This window comes from Halichoeres trimaculatus, unplaced genomic scaffold, assembly GCF_033239565.1.
Source record: "Halichoeres trimaculatus isolate MK-OKI-2021-1 unplaced genomic scaffold, fHalTri1.1 fHalTri1_scaffold_23, whole genome shotgun sequence".
Lineage (NCBI taxonomy): Eukaryota > Metazoa > Chordata > Actinopteri > Labriformes > Labridae > Halichoeres > Halichoeres trimaculatus.
In genome coordinates this window covers 505,001-522,500 of record NW_027437201.1, presented here as the reverse complement: position 1 = coordinate 522,500, position 17,500 = coordinate 505,001, and the positions used below count along the sequence as shown (strand labels likewise).

The 17,500-nt window shown below is 42.2% G+C and overlaps 1 protein-coding gene across 22 annotated transcripts in view; it reads left to right on the top strand.

Moving 5' to 3' along the window:
- ryr2a (ryanodine receptor 2a (cardiac)) overlaps positions 1–17,500 on the top strand; it is a 224,953-nt gene that overhangs the window by 47,112 nt on the left and 160,341 nt on the right. For all 22 annotated transcript variants that reach the window (XM_074664020.1, XM_074664015.1, XM_074664009.1 and 19 more), the window contains 2 exons: positions 17,191–17,287; positions 17,449–17,500. The exon at positions 17,449–17,500 is cut by the window's right edge and continues 23 nt beyond it. In XM_074664020.1, coding sequence (XP_074520121.1) covers positions 17,191–17,287; positions 17,449–17,500 — 149 coding nt within the window. The remainder of the gene's footprint in view (positions 1–17,190; positions 17,288–17,448) is intronic.

The window sequence follows — 17,500 nt, the reverse complement described above, 5'->3', positions numbered from 1 at the left end:
CCCTTTTGGGTGTGGTGCTAGCTCAGTGTTTGCATATATGTTTTGCTAATAATTTTTTACTGTTAATCCATTCTTCATCTGACAGATGTGTTACCTTTTCTGAAAGAAGAAGCATTTTTGCATTTTTACATGTAGTGCAACTCAGGTTTCCATCCTTGTTCATGAAAAGCCACAGGCACAATCCTTCCATTCTTTCTATTGCTGACTACTCCACAGGCAGCAGCCCCAGCAACAGCCTTTACTGTTGACCCGGCTTCCCCTTTAACAGCAGATGTAGAGCTGGGTTGTCAAGCATAATGGGTATGCTTGCTATTCTCTTCTGATTTGTTAAGTCATCCTGTGCTCTTTTTGGCTGGTCTACAACAGTATGAGATCTAGATATCATGACATCGGTCTAACCTGGGTCTTTCATCTTTTAAGTGAACGCTAATGCAGATAGGCTTGCTTGTTTTGGCTTAGACATTTTGAAACAAATGCGTCTTTGTGCTTCTTTACTTCTTTTCTTCTTTTTTTGTAATACACTACCTAGCCCCCCAAAAAGTCGCACCATCAAAAACAGGGTCACTCACTCTAATATTTCTTTGGACCACCTTTGGCTTCGATTACGGCACGCATTTGCTGTGTCATTGTTTTGATAAGCTTCTGCAATGTCACAAGATTTATTTCCATCCAGTGTTGCATTAATTTTTCAATGTTATCATTGATGATAGTAGAGTCTGACCGTTGCACAAAGCCTTCTCCAGCACATCCCAAAGATTCTTAATGGGGTTAAGGTCTGGACTCGGTGGGGGCCAGTCCATATGTGAAAATGATGTCTCATGCTTCCTAAACCACTCTTTAACAATCTGAGCCCGATAAATCCTGGCATTGTCATCTTGGAATATGGTCGTGCCATCAGGGAAGAAAAATTCATTGATGGAATAACCTGGTCATTCAGTATATTCAGGTGGTCAGCTGACCTCATTCTTTGAGCACAGACTGTTGCTGAACCTGGACCTGACCAACTGCAGCAACCCCAGATCAGAGCACTGCCCCCACAGGCTTATACAGTAGGCACTAGGCATGATGGGAGATCACTTCATCTACCTCCCTTTTGACCCTGATAGGCCCATCACTCTGGAACAGGGTCAGTCTGGACTAATCAGACCACATGACCTTCTTCCATTGCTCCAGAGCCCAATCTATATGCTCCCTAGCAAATTGAAGCCCCTTTTTTCCACATGCATTATGCATGTGGAAATGCTCTTACTTTCACTATTCAACATAGCCCTGAGTTCTACTGTTTTTTTTTTCTATTTGATTTCACCGAACATTCAAGCGTTTGCTGATCACGATCATTCAGGATTTTTTTTCCCGGCCACATTTCTTCCTTGAAGATGATGGGTCCCCACTATCCTTCCAGTTTTTAATAATGCATTTCAGGACGCGGTCACACTGGCAAACTGTGCTGTGCTTAAGCACGCTTCAGCCCTAAAGCACGTTTCAAATAGTAAGTGTGACTGCAACCGTGCCATGCTTTGGCATGCTTCAGAGAGGTGGGCTTCAGCACAGTTTACTTTATGCATGAGCACAAGCATGCTGACAGGGCATGTGATCCATGACGTATGATAGCCGCGAGCGCACTTCTTGACAATCATTTTAAACAAAGCAGGGGTGTTAGAGAGCTGTGTCGGTCCAAAACCACTTACCATACCATTTACCAGCTTTATCAGCCAACAAACCGATGCCTTATCAAAACATCCTGAGGCAGTAATAACCAGGCCCAGGCACATGCACTCCATGGCGTGACTTCCTGTTGTGTTCCTTTAAATGAAATAATGTTAGTTATTCTGATTTTTAGCTTCCTTTAGGAATTTGATCGTTTTAGTTTTGTAAAGATCCGCATTGATGTTCCAGTTTCCACAGTAACCACGGGGGATGTTCAGAGGCTCTTGGTGTCCTTGTTCTGTTTAAGATAACAACGGTAAGCCATCTGCCAAACAAACATTTAAGGTCTTCCCCTTCTAACTCCTTCTGGAGTTGCTAGGCGCCACCCTGTTGGCTATGGCTGCCTTTTGCCTAGCGGCTCTCTTTTCTTTGTCCGTTTCTTGTGTTTTTCATCTCTTTTTTGTAGTCTTTGTATTTGGAGTGGATCATTGTTTTGTGTGGCTCATTAGTTGGTCATGGACACCAAAAATTTTGTTGCTTCAGTGATATTTTTACTACTTTTTCTCCTGTGTTTGTCTGGAGATCCTACATGTAACCATGGCTGCATTGTTTACATGTGAACTCAGCTGTTAGCAGCCTGTAGCATGTCAATGTTAACTAGTGTAAGGCCTGATGTCTTCCCACGGGGTGAGAAAAAGGAGGTGAGGATGACGTGCTGGTTCTCAGGTGTGAGTTAAGAAGTAGCAACATGGACCTGTCTTTCCATCCATCGTTATTGGGAACATAAGATCTATCTCCAATAAGATGGACGAGCTAGCTGTGCTAACCCAGAAACAGAGGGAATACCAGAGGGCAGAGTAGCATCATGCTATTCACACTGGCTCCCTGTTGGGGGAGCTTCGCCTGCTGTGGGCGGACAGGATGCAGGAGACGGAGATGGAGCATGACTGAGGAGGCTCGGTCCTGGACCCTTCTTGTACTTTCTGCATACTTTCTTACTTTTTTTTTCTTGATTGCTGCTGTGACTTTCCCTTGTACTTGTTACATGTATTCTTGTTCTATTCTATTCTTATACTAAATGGAGACCTGAACCTGGAGAGTTTTCCATTAGTTTAGATAAATGATCACTGTAAATTGTGGCTGTCACTTTAACACATTAATAAGATTAATTAATTACACCGCAAATTAATGCGTTATGAAAATTAACGTGATTAACTCATTGGCTGCCAGCGCATCTTGAACCATCTCTCGACCCAAATAATATAGTTTTCTATGACTTTTTAAACACCAAATCTACCTAAGAAGAGTAGACCCCCTTGGTTGGAAGTTGAGGATGTAAGTCGCATCTCCTCACCGCTCCTGAGTTTGTGACCACATTTATATATATTTTATTTGGACAAATTGCATTTATTTCTACTTGGTCTTTCAACTTGTGAGCTTCTTGACCCAGGTAGCACAAAAAGTTTAAAAATTTGAACTCAGGATGACATCTACGCAACCGAAGACGAAGTCGAGCAGAGTGGGCCGCAAGTAGCCTGCACCCTCACCTGATTCATCACCGCCCGCAGGCAAGTCGGCAATGTGCCCTACTGAAGCCTTGACTGCGGGGATGCTACACTCTGTTATAGACTCTTTTATTGCAGAATTTTTCTGTAAAATTGACTCCCTTAATACTGTACTTCAGACCACAGAACTCACATCAACTAGCTAGAAGCTAATGTCGACTCACTTTTAACCAAAGTGGCGTATTTGGATAACCGATGTGAAAATACAGAAAGCCGAATGCGGAGGAATAATCTCTTTGACCTGGAGGAGAGACTGTTATTGTACCAGGCTCATCGCACCCTGCAGAGTCGCCCCCAGGATGGCCAGCCACCTCGACAATTTGTCATCAGAGTGCACTTTTTCCACGTCTGCAACGCCATATTAAAGAAGTCTGGCGAAGCATCTCCTCTACTTTACAAAGGTAAAAGAGTGTTGATAATTGCAGACTATACTACGGCAGTTGCCAAAAAGCTGGCTGGTTTTGTGAGGTGAACCACCAGCTACGTGCCTGCCCAGGGATGAAGTTTGGCCTTCTTTACTCAGTGGTACTGAGACTGACTTTAAGGGATGGCTCCACTCACTTATTTGAGGATCTGGCACTCATAGCAGATTTCATCCAAAAAAGCCTTCAAACAGCTGTTGAGCCACACGACGTGGAACATGTGGACAGATAGCTGGTTTTACCAGTGTGTTATAATGCAGCCCTTTTGGCTGGCAAGCAAAGACAGTTCCACTGAAGTAATTTTTCCTTTATATGTCACTTTTCTTCACTTTTAAAAAAAACAGCAGTGGCAATAGTGACTTAGTTGAAGGCCGATTTGAATGTGTGTGTGTGTGTATATATATACATACATATATATATATATATATATAGGTAGCATTGCTTTGCTCTAAGTTTTTCTTTCTTGAGGTATTTGCTTGCATTTCAGTTGGGGAGACGCTTTGGCATGGGGGGGTTCTTGGCTGTCTCTGTTCTTTGTTCTCTAAATGCTCTTACATGTTTGCTCTTGTTTTCTCATTTTTTAACTTGCTGGTAGGTGCTTCATCATCATCATATTTCTTTAAGAAACTTATCTAAAGGTATCACAACACTCAGGTCTTAGATGCAGATGGGTGGGTCCGGTGTTTCATTCCTTATATCAATGTAGAACAAGGGGTGTGGCTTTTTTACTTCATAAATCAATTCCCTTCACCTGCTGTAATGTTATTGCTGACTGTAGTGGTAGACACGTTATTGTCAGTGGTACATTATTGTCCACTAAGGTAATTTGAGTTAATATTTATGCCCCTAACTGGGATGATAAGGATTTTTTCAAAACAGTGTTTTCTTTGCCGCCTGATATGTCCTCCCATATGTTGATACTAGGCGGTGACTTTAAATGCTGGCTGGACCCTCAATTAGACAGATCCTCTTCCGAATCTACTGCTGTATCAGCCGCAGCAAAATCATTCAAAATCTTGTGTCTGAATTTGCCATGTCAGACCCTTGGAGAGTTCTCTACCCCACTGGAAAGGCATGTTCTTTTTTTTCTTCAGTCCAGCACTGTTTTATTAGAATTTTTTCCTGGTGGATGAAGACTCCTCCAATCTATGTCAAATCGCTCTTCTAACCAGATAGTTTCTGATCATGCCCCTGGTGCTTTGGAAGTTAACTTTCCAGCTGCAGATTATTCCAGACCGGCTTGGCAATTCAGTACACACATGTTCAGCAACAAATTTTTTGTGAAGTTTTTCTCTGAACAAATAAGTGTTTCATTTGTACTGATAAAAAATCTGATATATCTGCATCAACCCTATGGGAAACAATGAAAGCCTACATCAGAGGTGAGGTTATCTCCTACTCTGCATATGAAAATAAAATAAGGAAAAATAGACTATCCGTCTTGACCTGTTGCATAACTCAATTAGTTGAAATTTATGCTTTTTCACTTACCCCAGATATTCATAAGGAATGGCCGACATTACAAGCTGAATTTGATACTTCATTTACAGTTCAGGGGCTCTAATTTCGTGGCGCAGCGCAGGGGGCGCAAGCCTGGCGCAGCCTGCGCAGTGCTAATTTCGTGCGGCGCACCTCCGTGCGCTGCCAGTTTGACAATTTGGTAGACCGTCTGCGCAGAGATGGGTGTGACGGCGCGCCAGGGGGAGTTGACGGAGCACCAGGGGGAGGTGTCAGTAGATTCATGTTGGCGCAGTGACAATTTCGTGCCAAAAAAGTGCGCTGAAAGCTCGACCAGCTCCAACCTGGTCTATCCTCGGCGCAAGGCGGAGCGCACCCCACGCAGCTGTAATTTGGTGACAGGCGCACATGTCATCAAAGCCTCAGAGGCAGGTTTCCAGAGTGTCAGGCACATTTTAATGCTGTAAACAATCACAGCAATCACTATTTAATGTAACTGTCTGAACTAGCATATACATTTATATCTATATTAACTGTCCCGTCACATCTGATGTCAGATTAAAGTTTGTCATAATGGAAAGTTAACCTGACGGCAGCTGGAAGTTTGATGCACATCTTACAATTAAACAATAAACAGCCTGAACATCTGATACTGAGTATATATCTGGTTCTCTCATTTCATTTAATTCAAAGAAAAGAGGGAGAGAAAAGACGAAGAAAAAAGAGACAAAATAAATGTATGTCACTCAGGATTTACCCGTGATTTCCCATATTTCTCAGTTTTAGTCTTTATTTTTAACGTGATCTAAAAAGATGGAGTACATTATTGTAAGGAGGATGAGGTGGAGACACCAGGAGAGTATACAGTATATCACCAAAGGTTCTGCTATCTGGCGATGACAAACCAGGAGTGCAGGTGGATCAAAAGTATTCTGAATGGATAAGCCAGCTGTGTAACTGTCTCTTCATTTTTTACTCCTATTAATGACAAAGGAACAGATTAAATCTGTCCCAGGAGCTGGCCCACATGGTGACGCGCGTCGTGTCCTCCGATGCGCCCCGCTGTCCATTGACCTGCTGCAGGCACAGTGGCTCTGACCGTCTCCGCTACCAACACTCTCTCCGTGGTGCTGTAGATCAGTCAGACCAATCAGACGCTGCGCCTCGGCTGTAGGGCATTTAAAGGCGAGGAGAAGCGCTCATTTGATTGGTGAAAACAGCGCTCGGCTGTGTTAAACCCACTCACGACTTTTCTCCTCCCTCTCTGCCATATGCGCGGAGGGAGGCGTGGACGCGCAGCTCTGCGCTTATGTGCGCCTGTACTGCGCCTCTCTTGGCACTGCAGGAAACTTGCAAAGTGCGCCAGTCACGCCCTGTGCGCACGGCGAAGGCCGGCGCAGGACAGGTGCGTCTGCGCCTGCGCCTGGTCTACGAAATTAGAGCCCCAGGTCACCAAGCTCCTTATTAAATCTTGGAGCACTTATTATGAACAAGGTGATAAAGCCGATACATTGCTGGCTCGTAAACTGCGACAACAATCGTCTTCACAACAGATTCCAAAATACACACTTCTACGGGAATTTCCTTAGATCCTAAAGACATAAATGAAGAATTCAAACATTTTTATCAGTCCTTATACACATCTGAAAATGATGCAGATATATCAAACATTGATACTTTCTTTGACTCCCTCTCTATACCTTAAGTTAACTGTGATCTAGCTAGGAAATTAGAAGAACCAATCTCAGTCGAGGAACTGTCCATTGCTGTAAGATCCTTACAATCTGGAAGAAGCCCCGAGTCGGATGGATATACTGTAGAATTTTATAAAAAGATCTTTCCCAAAATAGCTTCGACTGCTTGATATGAGGCATTTGTTAATGGTCTTCTTCCAGAGACTTTAACTCAGGCAACCATTTCGCTTGTCCTTAAGAAAGATAGAGGCCCTCTAGATTGTGCATCATATCGTCCAATCAGCCTTTTGAATGTAGATCATAAGATCTTAGTGAAGTTGTTATCTATATGCAGAGTTGGGTATATAACTACAAGTAACAAACGTTACAAGTAGTTAAATTACTTTTGATAGGAACGAGTAGAGTAACGGCACTACTCCTCCTAGATAAGTAGTTAAACTAGAGTTACAAATGAAACACCACAATGGTTACTTTTACAATGACTGCAAATAGAGCAACCAAAATATTACTATTTAAGCAGAGTTCTTTTTGTTACCACCATTAGATTGAACGGTGGCCATACGAGCAACTACTCACTATCTCTTCCGGGTCAGGGCTGATGGAACCGTCACAGTAAAATTGGTTGCCTTATATAAATCTGTGCCCCACTGACAATACTGCACTCCCTCCTACTGTAAATGCCCCTTTTAAAGGATAATTTCGGTTTATACAACTTTTACATTGTTTATAGAATGAAGTAGAACAAAATACTCACCCAGAAGGCTTTCCTGATCCAAGCAGTGCTTCGGGAGATATTTAGATCCAAATTCGTGCAGCGGACGTCCGTATAATGGGATCCATCGGGGGCCGCATAGACAGCGCCGCTCCTAAAACTGCATTAATCGTCCAAAAACTTGTGTTTTTCACCAATATTCCATCATGGTCTGCTCCAAGTTAGTGCTCTGTTGCAGTAGTGTCACTACAGACAGCGCTGTGTGGCTGTAATGACCTCTGAACTCACAAAGACTTTGTTTACGTTTGCTCCTCAAAGAAAGGAGTCAGCGTATGCGCAGTACTCTCTGGAGAGCTGACTCCTTTCTTTGAGGGGCAAATGTAAACAAAGTCTTCGTGAGTTCAGAGGTCATTACAGCCAAACAGTGCTGTCTGGAGTGACACTACTGCAACAGAGCATTAACTTGGAGCAGACCATGATGGAATATTGGTGAAAAACACGAGTTTTTGGACGATTAATGCAGTTTTAGGAGCGGCGCTGTCTATGCCCCGATGTATCCCACTGTACGGACGTCCACTGCACGATTTTGGATCTAAATATCTCCCGAAGCACTGCTTGGATCAGGAAAACCTTCTGGGTGAGTATTTTGTTCTACTTCATTCTATAAACAATGTAAAAGCTGTATAAACTGAAATTATCCTTTAAAAGGGGCATTTACAGTGGGAGGGAGTGCAGTGTTATCAGTGGGGCACAGATTTATATAAGGCAACCAATTTTACTGTGACAGTTCATATGCACATCATTTGGATTTTGTAGAGCAGAAGGAGAAGAGCGTGACCGTAAAATACAAGTTATGCCCAGGAAATAAGAGGCTGAATACTGCGTGGAACACAACCGCAAATCTCTTGAAGCATATAAAGATGTATCAGGGGGATAAAGTAGTGTAACGAGTAGTGTAACTTCGTTACTATTTCCATGGAGTAATCGAGAAGTGTAAGGCACTACTTTTTTCAATAGTAACGAGTAACGGGTAACTCTTTACTTTTTTGAGTAATGGACCCCAACTCTGTCTATATGCCTTGAAGCTGTCATTCCATCTGTTATTTCTCCTGATCAAACAGGATTTATTAAGAACAGACACTCTTCTATTAATCTTAGATTCTTATTTAATATAATATATAACCCTTCCTCAACCAATATATCTGAGGCTATTGTTTCCCTTGATGCAGAGAAGGCGTTTGACCGAGTTGGGTGGCAATATCTTTTTTATACTCTAAACAAACTCGGCTTGGGCCCCAACTTTCTCCTGGATTAAACTTCTTTACTCACACCCTCAAGCATCAGTCAAGAGTAAAAATACTCATTCAGAATATTTCCCTTTACATCGCTCAACACGCCAGGGTTGTCCCCTAAGTTCTTTATTTTTCACCCTGGCTATAGAGCCTCTTGCAATAGCCCTCTGTTCCAATCCCCTTATTTGGAGTATCGTTAGGTACAGACATGAACATAGAGTGTCTTAATACGCAGATGATTTATCATTATATCTGTCTGACCTCTCCGTCTCTGTTCCTGCTGCTCTTGATGTGTTAACAAACTTTGGTCAGTTATCGGGATATAAACTCAATCTAGGTAAGAGTGAAATGATGCCACTCAATTATTGCAAAAAGTCTCCCCATGCATAATCTACCATTTAAAATTGTACAGGATAGTTTCCTTTATCTTGGCATACAAATCACTAATAGATTTGAAAAGCTCTTTCTGGCCAACTGTGCCCCTATAATAACTAGCACAAAAAATGACTTTGAGCGGTGGTCTGTATTGCACCTCTCCCTAGTTGCAAGAATCAATTCCATTAAGATGAATATGCATCCTAAATTTCTCTATCTCTTTCAATGTCTACCAATCCCTCTGTTCAAATTTTTTTTAAAGAAAAGTAACAGTCTTATTTCTCTTTTATATGGGGTGGGAAACTGGCTAGAATATGGAAATTGCTCTTGCAGAATCTTAGATCAGATGGTGGTCTTGCTCTTCCAGATTTCAGGGTTTACTATTGGGCATCTAATCTTAGGATAATCTAGTACTGGTTGCGGGATAATGATACATCTCAATCCCCAGTTTGGCTGGAGATGGAGGCCACCTCCTCTGCACCAGCATCCCTGATTGCACTTCTTTATTCCTCTGATATGGGTCCATACTCTTGCTACACCAATAACAAGTGTTTAAAATCAACTTTAAAAGTCTGGAACCAATTTAGATGTCATCCTGGGTTTCAGACTACTCCTCTGTCTGCACCAATTATTTCAAATCCGGCCTTCCAACCTGGTATGACTGACAGCTCTTTTCGTATGTGGTCTGAGATGGGAATTAAAAAACTGAAAGATCTTAATGTAAATAACAAATTTTGTACATTCGAGCAGTTGTTACACAATTTTGGTCTCCCAGGACATCACTTTTTTAGATATGTACAAATTAGGAATTACATTCCAAGATTAGACCCTCGATTTCCTGTTCTTCCTATTCAGTCAGAGTTTGATATGTTCTTAACTCCAATTTCTGCTCTGAATGGTGCTTTAACCATCCAATATTCCAGAATCCGCTCTTTGCAATCCAGCTCTCTGAGTGGCATAAAGTCAGCATGGGAGGAGGAGCTGGGTGAAAATATATCTGAGGAGATATGGGAATGTGCACTCAAAAGGTTACATACCTCCTCTATCTGTGCCAGACACACACTCATTCAGTGATAGCTCATTCTCAGAGCTCACTGGACCAACGACAGCTTATCCAAAATATACAAAGATGTGAGCCCTCACTGTTTGAGATGTAATCAGTCACCTGCAAACTATACTCACATGTTTTTGTCTTGCCCATCCCTAACCACCTTTTGGGAAAATATTTTTAACACACTTTCTGCAATATGTAGCACTAAGATAGACCCTCACCCATTTATCGCTTTATTTGGTGTCCCCTGCTCAGCCCTACATTTGGCCAGATCAAAGAAAGACCTTTTGGCCTTAGTAACCTTGTTGGCAAGACGGCTAATTTTGCTCAGGTGGAAGTCCCCAGCTCCTCCTACATATGAGAACTGGATTCATTCTATACTAAGTTGTGTGAAGTTGGAGAAAATCAGACACACTCTAAGAGGATATTTAAAAAGATTTAATGCACTGTAGTCCCCCTTCTTTTCTTATGTTAGACAATTATATTTCCCCACAATTCCAGAGTGATATGCATTTGTATATGTACAGATGAATATGTGTATGTATGTATGTATGTATGTATGTGCATATGTATGTATAATGTGTATGTGTGTATATACATGTATATGTGTATACCAATGTGTGCATTTGTATGTATACCTTTTTTTGTAATGGATACTTGTGTATTAGATTTTGCTATGTATACAGTACAGACCAAAAGTTTGGACATACTCATTCAATGGGTTTTCTTTATTTTCATGACTATTTACATTGTAGATTCTCACTGAAGGCATCAAAACTATGAATATGTAAAGTTATGTACTTAACAAAAAAAGGTGAAATAACTGAAAACATGTTTTATATTGTAGTTTCTTCAAAATAGCCACCCCGTGCTCTGATGACTGCTTTGCACACTCTTGGTATTCTCTCAATGAGCTACAAGAGGTAGTTACCTGAAGTGGTTTTCACTTCACAGGTGTGCCTTACTAGGGTTAATTTGTGGAATTTTTTGCTTTATCATTGGCTTGAGACCATCAGTTCTGTTGTGCAGAAGTCAGGTTAATACACAGTCGACAGCCCTATTGGACAAATGTTAAAACTTACATTATGGCAAGAACAAATCAGCTAACTAAAGAAAAACAAGTGGCCATTATTACTGATTAGGTTCATCTTGTCTTTTGAGAATCTTAACTCTTCTAGTGTTCTTTTTAAAGACAAAAAAGGTATTTTTTTACCTTGACATGTTTCGACGTGCAACCTGCCGTCTTCATCAGAAGCTGTCATCCAGACAGCTGTGTGGTGTCTTTTTGTCAGCTGTTTCCGGTAGTAGCTGGCGGGACAGATTGATCACGTGGTCTGTCCCGCCAACTACGGCCCGTAGTTGTCAAAAGACAAGATGAACCTAATCAGTAACTTACGCGGAAGATACGGACAACAATGTGTCACAGCATTCCGACACCTGGAGAAGTTACAAAAAATCCAAGCCCGTTTCAAAAACCACCTGAGATTCAACCTTAGATGCAAACAGGAAGGACTAACACCAAAAAGCCTCGACCTAAAAAATCCACTCCACACGAATAATGGCCAACGCATAATCAACGGAGCAAAGAGAGAACTAATCAAAGAAAGGATAAGAATAGTCACAAACGAAATGGAAAGAACAAAAACAAACACCGACGAGGAATGGGAAGCATTTAAAACACGATTCCACTTGGAACAGAGCGAGTGGGATGAAGTCAACTAACAGTTAAAACAATCATACGAAAAGGAGTTGCTACAAACGAAACATCGCCACATAAGGAAACTCGAGACATTAATGAAAAAAAACAGGATTCAACAACCAAAACACAACGAAAAATGGTTAACCAATCTATCCAAGCGAGTGCTCACAGAAACAGAGGAGGAAGTGCTCAAAAAAGGATTAAACTTTGCAGTAACACCCCAAAAAATACAGCACGAGGAGTTCATACTGGCAACAGAATTGGCTTGTAACAAAATACAAGACCAGGGAAAAAAAGCGGAGCTGCGGAACGCAGTCACAGGGATTCTTAAGCATGCAAAACCACCCAAAAGCAACATCACAAAAGAAGAAATAAAAGCCATAAACACCCTGAGAAAGGACAACACCATCACTATCATCCCGGCAGATAAAGGCAGAACGACAGTAATTATGGACACGGAGACATACAAGAAAAAAATGACAGATTTGTTGGCGGACAGTTATCCATATGAGATATTAAGTAAGAACCCAACCGAGGAAAAGAAAAAAGCTCTCAAGGCACTTCTCAAACCACTGGCACAGGCCGGAAAAATCACCACCGCAGCATATAACGACCTCCTCCCTACAGCAAGCATTACACCACGCATCTATGGCACGCCCAAAATCCACAAAGCAGACACCCCGCTCCGCCCCATCGTTGATAGCACAGGATCCGTCACATGCAACTTATCTAAAGCACTCGTAGACATCATCAAACCCCTCCTAGGAAACACCCCACATCATTGCAAAAATTCAAAACAACTGGCAGAGGAACTAAAAAACATCACAATAGAAGAGGACAAGGTTTTAATATCACACGATTTCATCTGATTATTCACAAAAACACCAGTAGAGGTCACCCTTCACATCGTGAAAGAGAGACTTATAAAGGACAGAACACTCAAAAAACGCACAGATCTATCAGTAACAGACTTATTTCAGCTCCTCACTTTCGTCGCAAAATCCACATATTTCCAGTACAAAGACACCATATACAGACAGAACGAGGGATTCGCCATGGGGGACCCACTCTCCGCCATCATGAGCAATTTCTTCATGGAGGATCTGGAGGAAAAGGCCATCAGCACAGCACCACAACACTGCAAGCCCACTCTATGGAAACGTTATGTGGATGACATCCTGGAAAAAATAAAATCTGGACAAACACAAGAACTCACCGATCATCTCAACACCATAGACAAAACAGGAAACATAAAATTTACACATGAGGAAGAAAAACAAGGGACAATTTCTTTTCTGGACATAAGTATTCACCACAAACAGGACGGCAGCATTTACACAACAATATATAGAAAACCCACTCACACAGACCAGTACTTACTTTGGACCTCAGAACACCCCACTGCACACAAACTTTCAGTTGTCAGAACTTTATACGAACGGATCAATATCATCACGGACCAGGAGGACAAGAGGAGGGAGGAAAATCACATAAAAACAGCTCTGAAAAATTGCCTATACCCAACATGGGCAATTGAAAAGGGGAAACATCAGGTCAATAACAAACAGAAGAAAGAAACACGGAAAAGAAAACAAACCAAAAAGGACAATCAATACAGGGACATCATCACAGTGCCATACATTAGGGGAACATGGAGCCAATACAACGAGCAATAAAGAAACATAACATTGGAACAATCGTCAAACCTCACACAAAACTCAGACAGTTACTCGTACACCCCAAGGACAGAATACACCCGGACAATAAATGCAACGTCATATACAACATACCATGCAAAACATGCAAAAAATCATACATCGGGGAGACGGGGAGAACTTTCAGCACAAGAAGAAGAGAACACCAGAAAGAGTGCGAAAAACAAACAGCGACACGTCTCACCCGAGCGGAAAAGGAAAAGGCAAATCAGGAAAACTTAAAATCGGCTATATCAGACCACTGCAAACGAGAAAACCACATAATGGACTGGGACAAATCTACAATAATCGGGTCAGAAAGCAACAAATACAAAAGATGGATTAAAGAATCAATAGAAATCAGGAAACGGGGAAAGGACACCATCAACAGGGATGAAGGAGCCTTCCAGCTCTTGCACACCTGGGACACACTTCTCCAGAGGCCGTCAGGCAATGGGGGGCGTAGTTGGCGGGACAGACCACGTGATCAATCTGTCCCGCCAGCTACTACCGGAAACAGCTGACAAAAAGACACCACACAGCTGTCTGGATGACAGCTTCTGAAGAAGACGGCAGGTTGCACGTCGAAACATGTCAAGGTAAAAAATACCTTTTTTGTCTTTAAAAAGAACACTAGAAGAGTTAAGTGGTCATTATTACTTTGAGAAATGAAGGTCAGTCAGTCCCTAAAATTGCAAAAACCTTAAATGTGTCCCCAAGTGGAGTCGCAAAAACCATCAAGTGCTACAACGAAACTGGCACACATGAGGACCAACCCAGGAAAGGAAGACCAAGAGTCACCTCTGCTTCTGAGGATAAGTTCATCCGAGTCACCAGCCTCAGAAATCACAAGCTAATAGCAGCTCAGATCAGAGACCAGGTGAATGCTGCACAGAGTTCTAGCAGCAGACCCATCTCTGCTGGAGCAACCGTTAACAGGAGACTGCGTGGCCTTCATGGTCAAATAGCTGCTAGGAAACCACAGCTAAGGAGAGGCAACAAGCAGACAAGATTTGTTTGGGCCAAGAAACACAAGGAATGGACATTAGACCAGTGGAAATCTGTGCTTTGGTCTGATGAGTCCAAATTTGAGATCTTTGGTTCCAACCCCCGTGTCTTTGTGAGACACAGAAAAGGTGAATGGATGGATTCCACATGCCTGGTTTCCACTGTGAAGCATGGAGAAGGAGGTGTGATAGTGTGGGGGTGGTTTGCTGGTGACACTTTTGGGGATTTATTCAAAATTGAAGGCACACTGAACCAGCATGGCTACCACAGCATCCTGCATGCAACATGCCAACCCATCCGGTTGGTGTTTAGTCGAACGATCTTTTACTTTTCAACAGGACAATGACCCCAAACACACCTGCAAGCTGTGTAAGGGCTATTTGACCAAGAAGGACAGTGAGCCATGCTTCGGGCGCCGGTTGTAGCCTCCACGGTCACCAGACCTGAACCCAGTCAAGATGGTTTGGGGTGAGCTGGACCGCAGAGTAAAGGCAAAGGGGCAAACAAGTGCCCCCGCCTCTGGGGACTTCTTCAAAACTGTTGGAAAACCATTTCAGTAATCAGAGCTAAGGGTGGCTATTTTGAAAAAACTACAATATAAGACATGCTTTCAGTTATGTCACCTTTTTTTGTTAAAGGGATATTTCGGTTTTTTTGAAGTGGGGTTGTATGAGCTCTATGTGACAAAAATAAAAAAATATATTTTATGTAGTGTACTCTTAAACTGTGGTTATTACTTTTTGATTTTAGTTATTGTAGGCAGAGAAAATAGCCTTTGAATTCGGTATTTCCCTGTTAGTGCCTAATTCCTCATCACCAGCGATTACAGTCTGTGTCTTACTGAAGGAGAGGAGACAACTTTCTACTGTATCTAATGTCCTTAGTGGTCACACAGAGCTTATACAACCCCACTTCAAAAAAACTGAAATATCCCTTTAAGTACATAACTCCACATAAGATAGATAAGATAAAAATACTTTATTCATTCCCGAAGGGAAATTCATGTACTTTGGGCTCATCTTCAAAATATTAAAGAATTAAAGACTCTGATGGCTGCAGGGAGGAACGATCTTCTGTATCTCTCAGTCCTGCAGCGCAGAGAGGTGAGTCGTCCACTGCTGCTGTTTCTCTGGTCAAGGAAGATGTGAAGTGGGTGATCAGTGTGACGAATGATGGCCTCCACTTTCTTCTGTGTATACCTTTCCACCACAGCCTCCAGTGAGTCCAAACTGGATCCAACCACAGAGCTAGCTCTCTTCACCAGTTTTTCCAGTCGCCTCTTGTCCTTCTGCTTTAAACTATTTCCCCAGCAGACTGCACCATAAAACAAAGCACTCGCTACCACAGACTGATAAAACATCACACATGTTTATTCATAGTATTGATGCCTATAGTGAGAATCTTAGTGAGAATCAAGTCATGAAAATATAAAGAAAACACATTGAATGAGAAGGTGTGTCCAAACGTTTGGCCTGTACATTATGTGTGAATTTGCATTTCTGCATTTGTTCAGTTTGTCTTGCCCTTGCCTGTACAGGAGGCAGGATTTGGGGTACATGTGGCTTTTAAAATCCTATAGACTGCTGTACAGTTTTTTTTTTCTTTTTCTTGTTAATCAGGTTGACCTGTTGGTTGTGTGTACAATATATTCAGTTATTTAGTTATTAATTATTTCTTTTTTTTTTCTTTTTAGATTTCATTTTATTGTATTTTTGTTCCTTTTTTGTCTTGTTTTCTTTCTATTTATATCATGTTTCCTATATGAAAATTCAAATTCACAATTGTTGTTCATATTATGCATCTTAAAATTCTCGATAAAAAAAAGAGAAGAAAAAAAAGAGTGGACTCTCTTCTTTAATGTCTCTCTTCCTGTTTTTGATCAAAAAACAGACAAAAGCAACCGTCTTTTAATTGCATTCATCTCGAGCGCTCCATCCTTTGATCTTCTCCACAATCTCTGTCGTCTTTTCTCACGATCGTGCCGCTCTGTCTCTCTGAACTACTGCGACATATCCTCAGTTGAAGTGTGAGCTGCCTGAACTTTTCTGACTTGGAGCGTCTCACTGTGCCTCTGTCATCTCACATCTTCTGATATCCACGCTGATCACTCATCCAAAGAGCACACTGCTCTCACCCACAGTAGTTTACGAGCATGATTTTGATTGATAAGCTCCGCCAGACCCTGCTCTCCTTACCTGTCTGTGTCTCAGTGATGCAGACTCCTGCAGTCCTCGCCTGTCTGTGTGTGTCTCTCTCTTTGTTTAAACTCACCTGTGAATGCTGCTCTCTGGTGGATGTCAGGTTATTTTAAGTGAGGTTTCCTGTGAGCAGTGAGAAGACAGAGTCTATTCTCAGGGCTGATGTTTTTAGTGTTTCTGTTTGACCCAGGTTTAGATCAGAATAATCTACAGTAGAAAATCATCCTGCTGCTGTCTCTGATAAATGCTCTCAGCCTGTCACTAGTACATCTCCCATCATCCTTAGAGGGACATGATGTGAGGGAACAAGTCAGGTCTGTAGGTGTCTGAGCAGGTCTGTGTCAGCGGTGTAAATGTGTGTGTCCTCTCTCTCAGGTTTCCTGATTGGAGGAGACGTCCTGCGCCTCCTTCACGGTCACATGGACGAGTGTCTCACAGTCCCGTCAGGGGAGCATGGAGACGAACAGAGGAGGTGAGGGCTGACCACAGCTCTATCATTTAGTAACACAGACACAGACACAGACACAGACACACACACACACACACACACACACACACACACACACACACACACACACACACACACACACACACTCTCTGTCTTACAGCGCCCTGTCTGCTCTGATCCCTCAGGACGGTGCACTATGAGGGTGGAGCTGTGGCCAGTCACGCTCGCTCTCTGTGG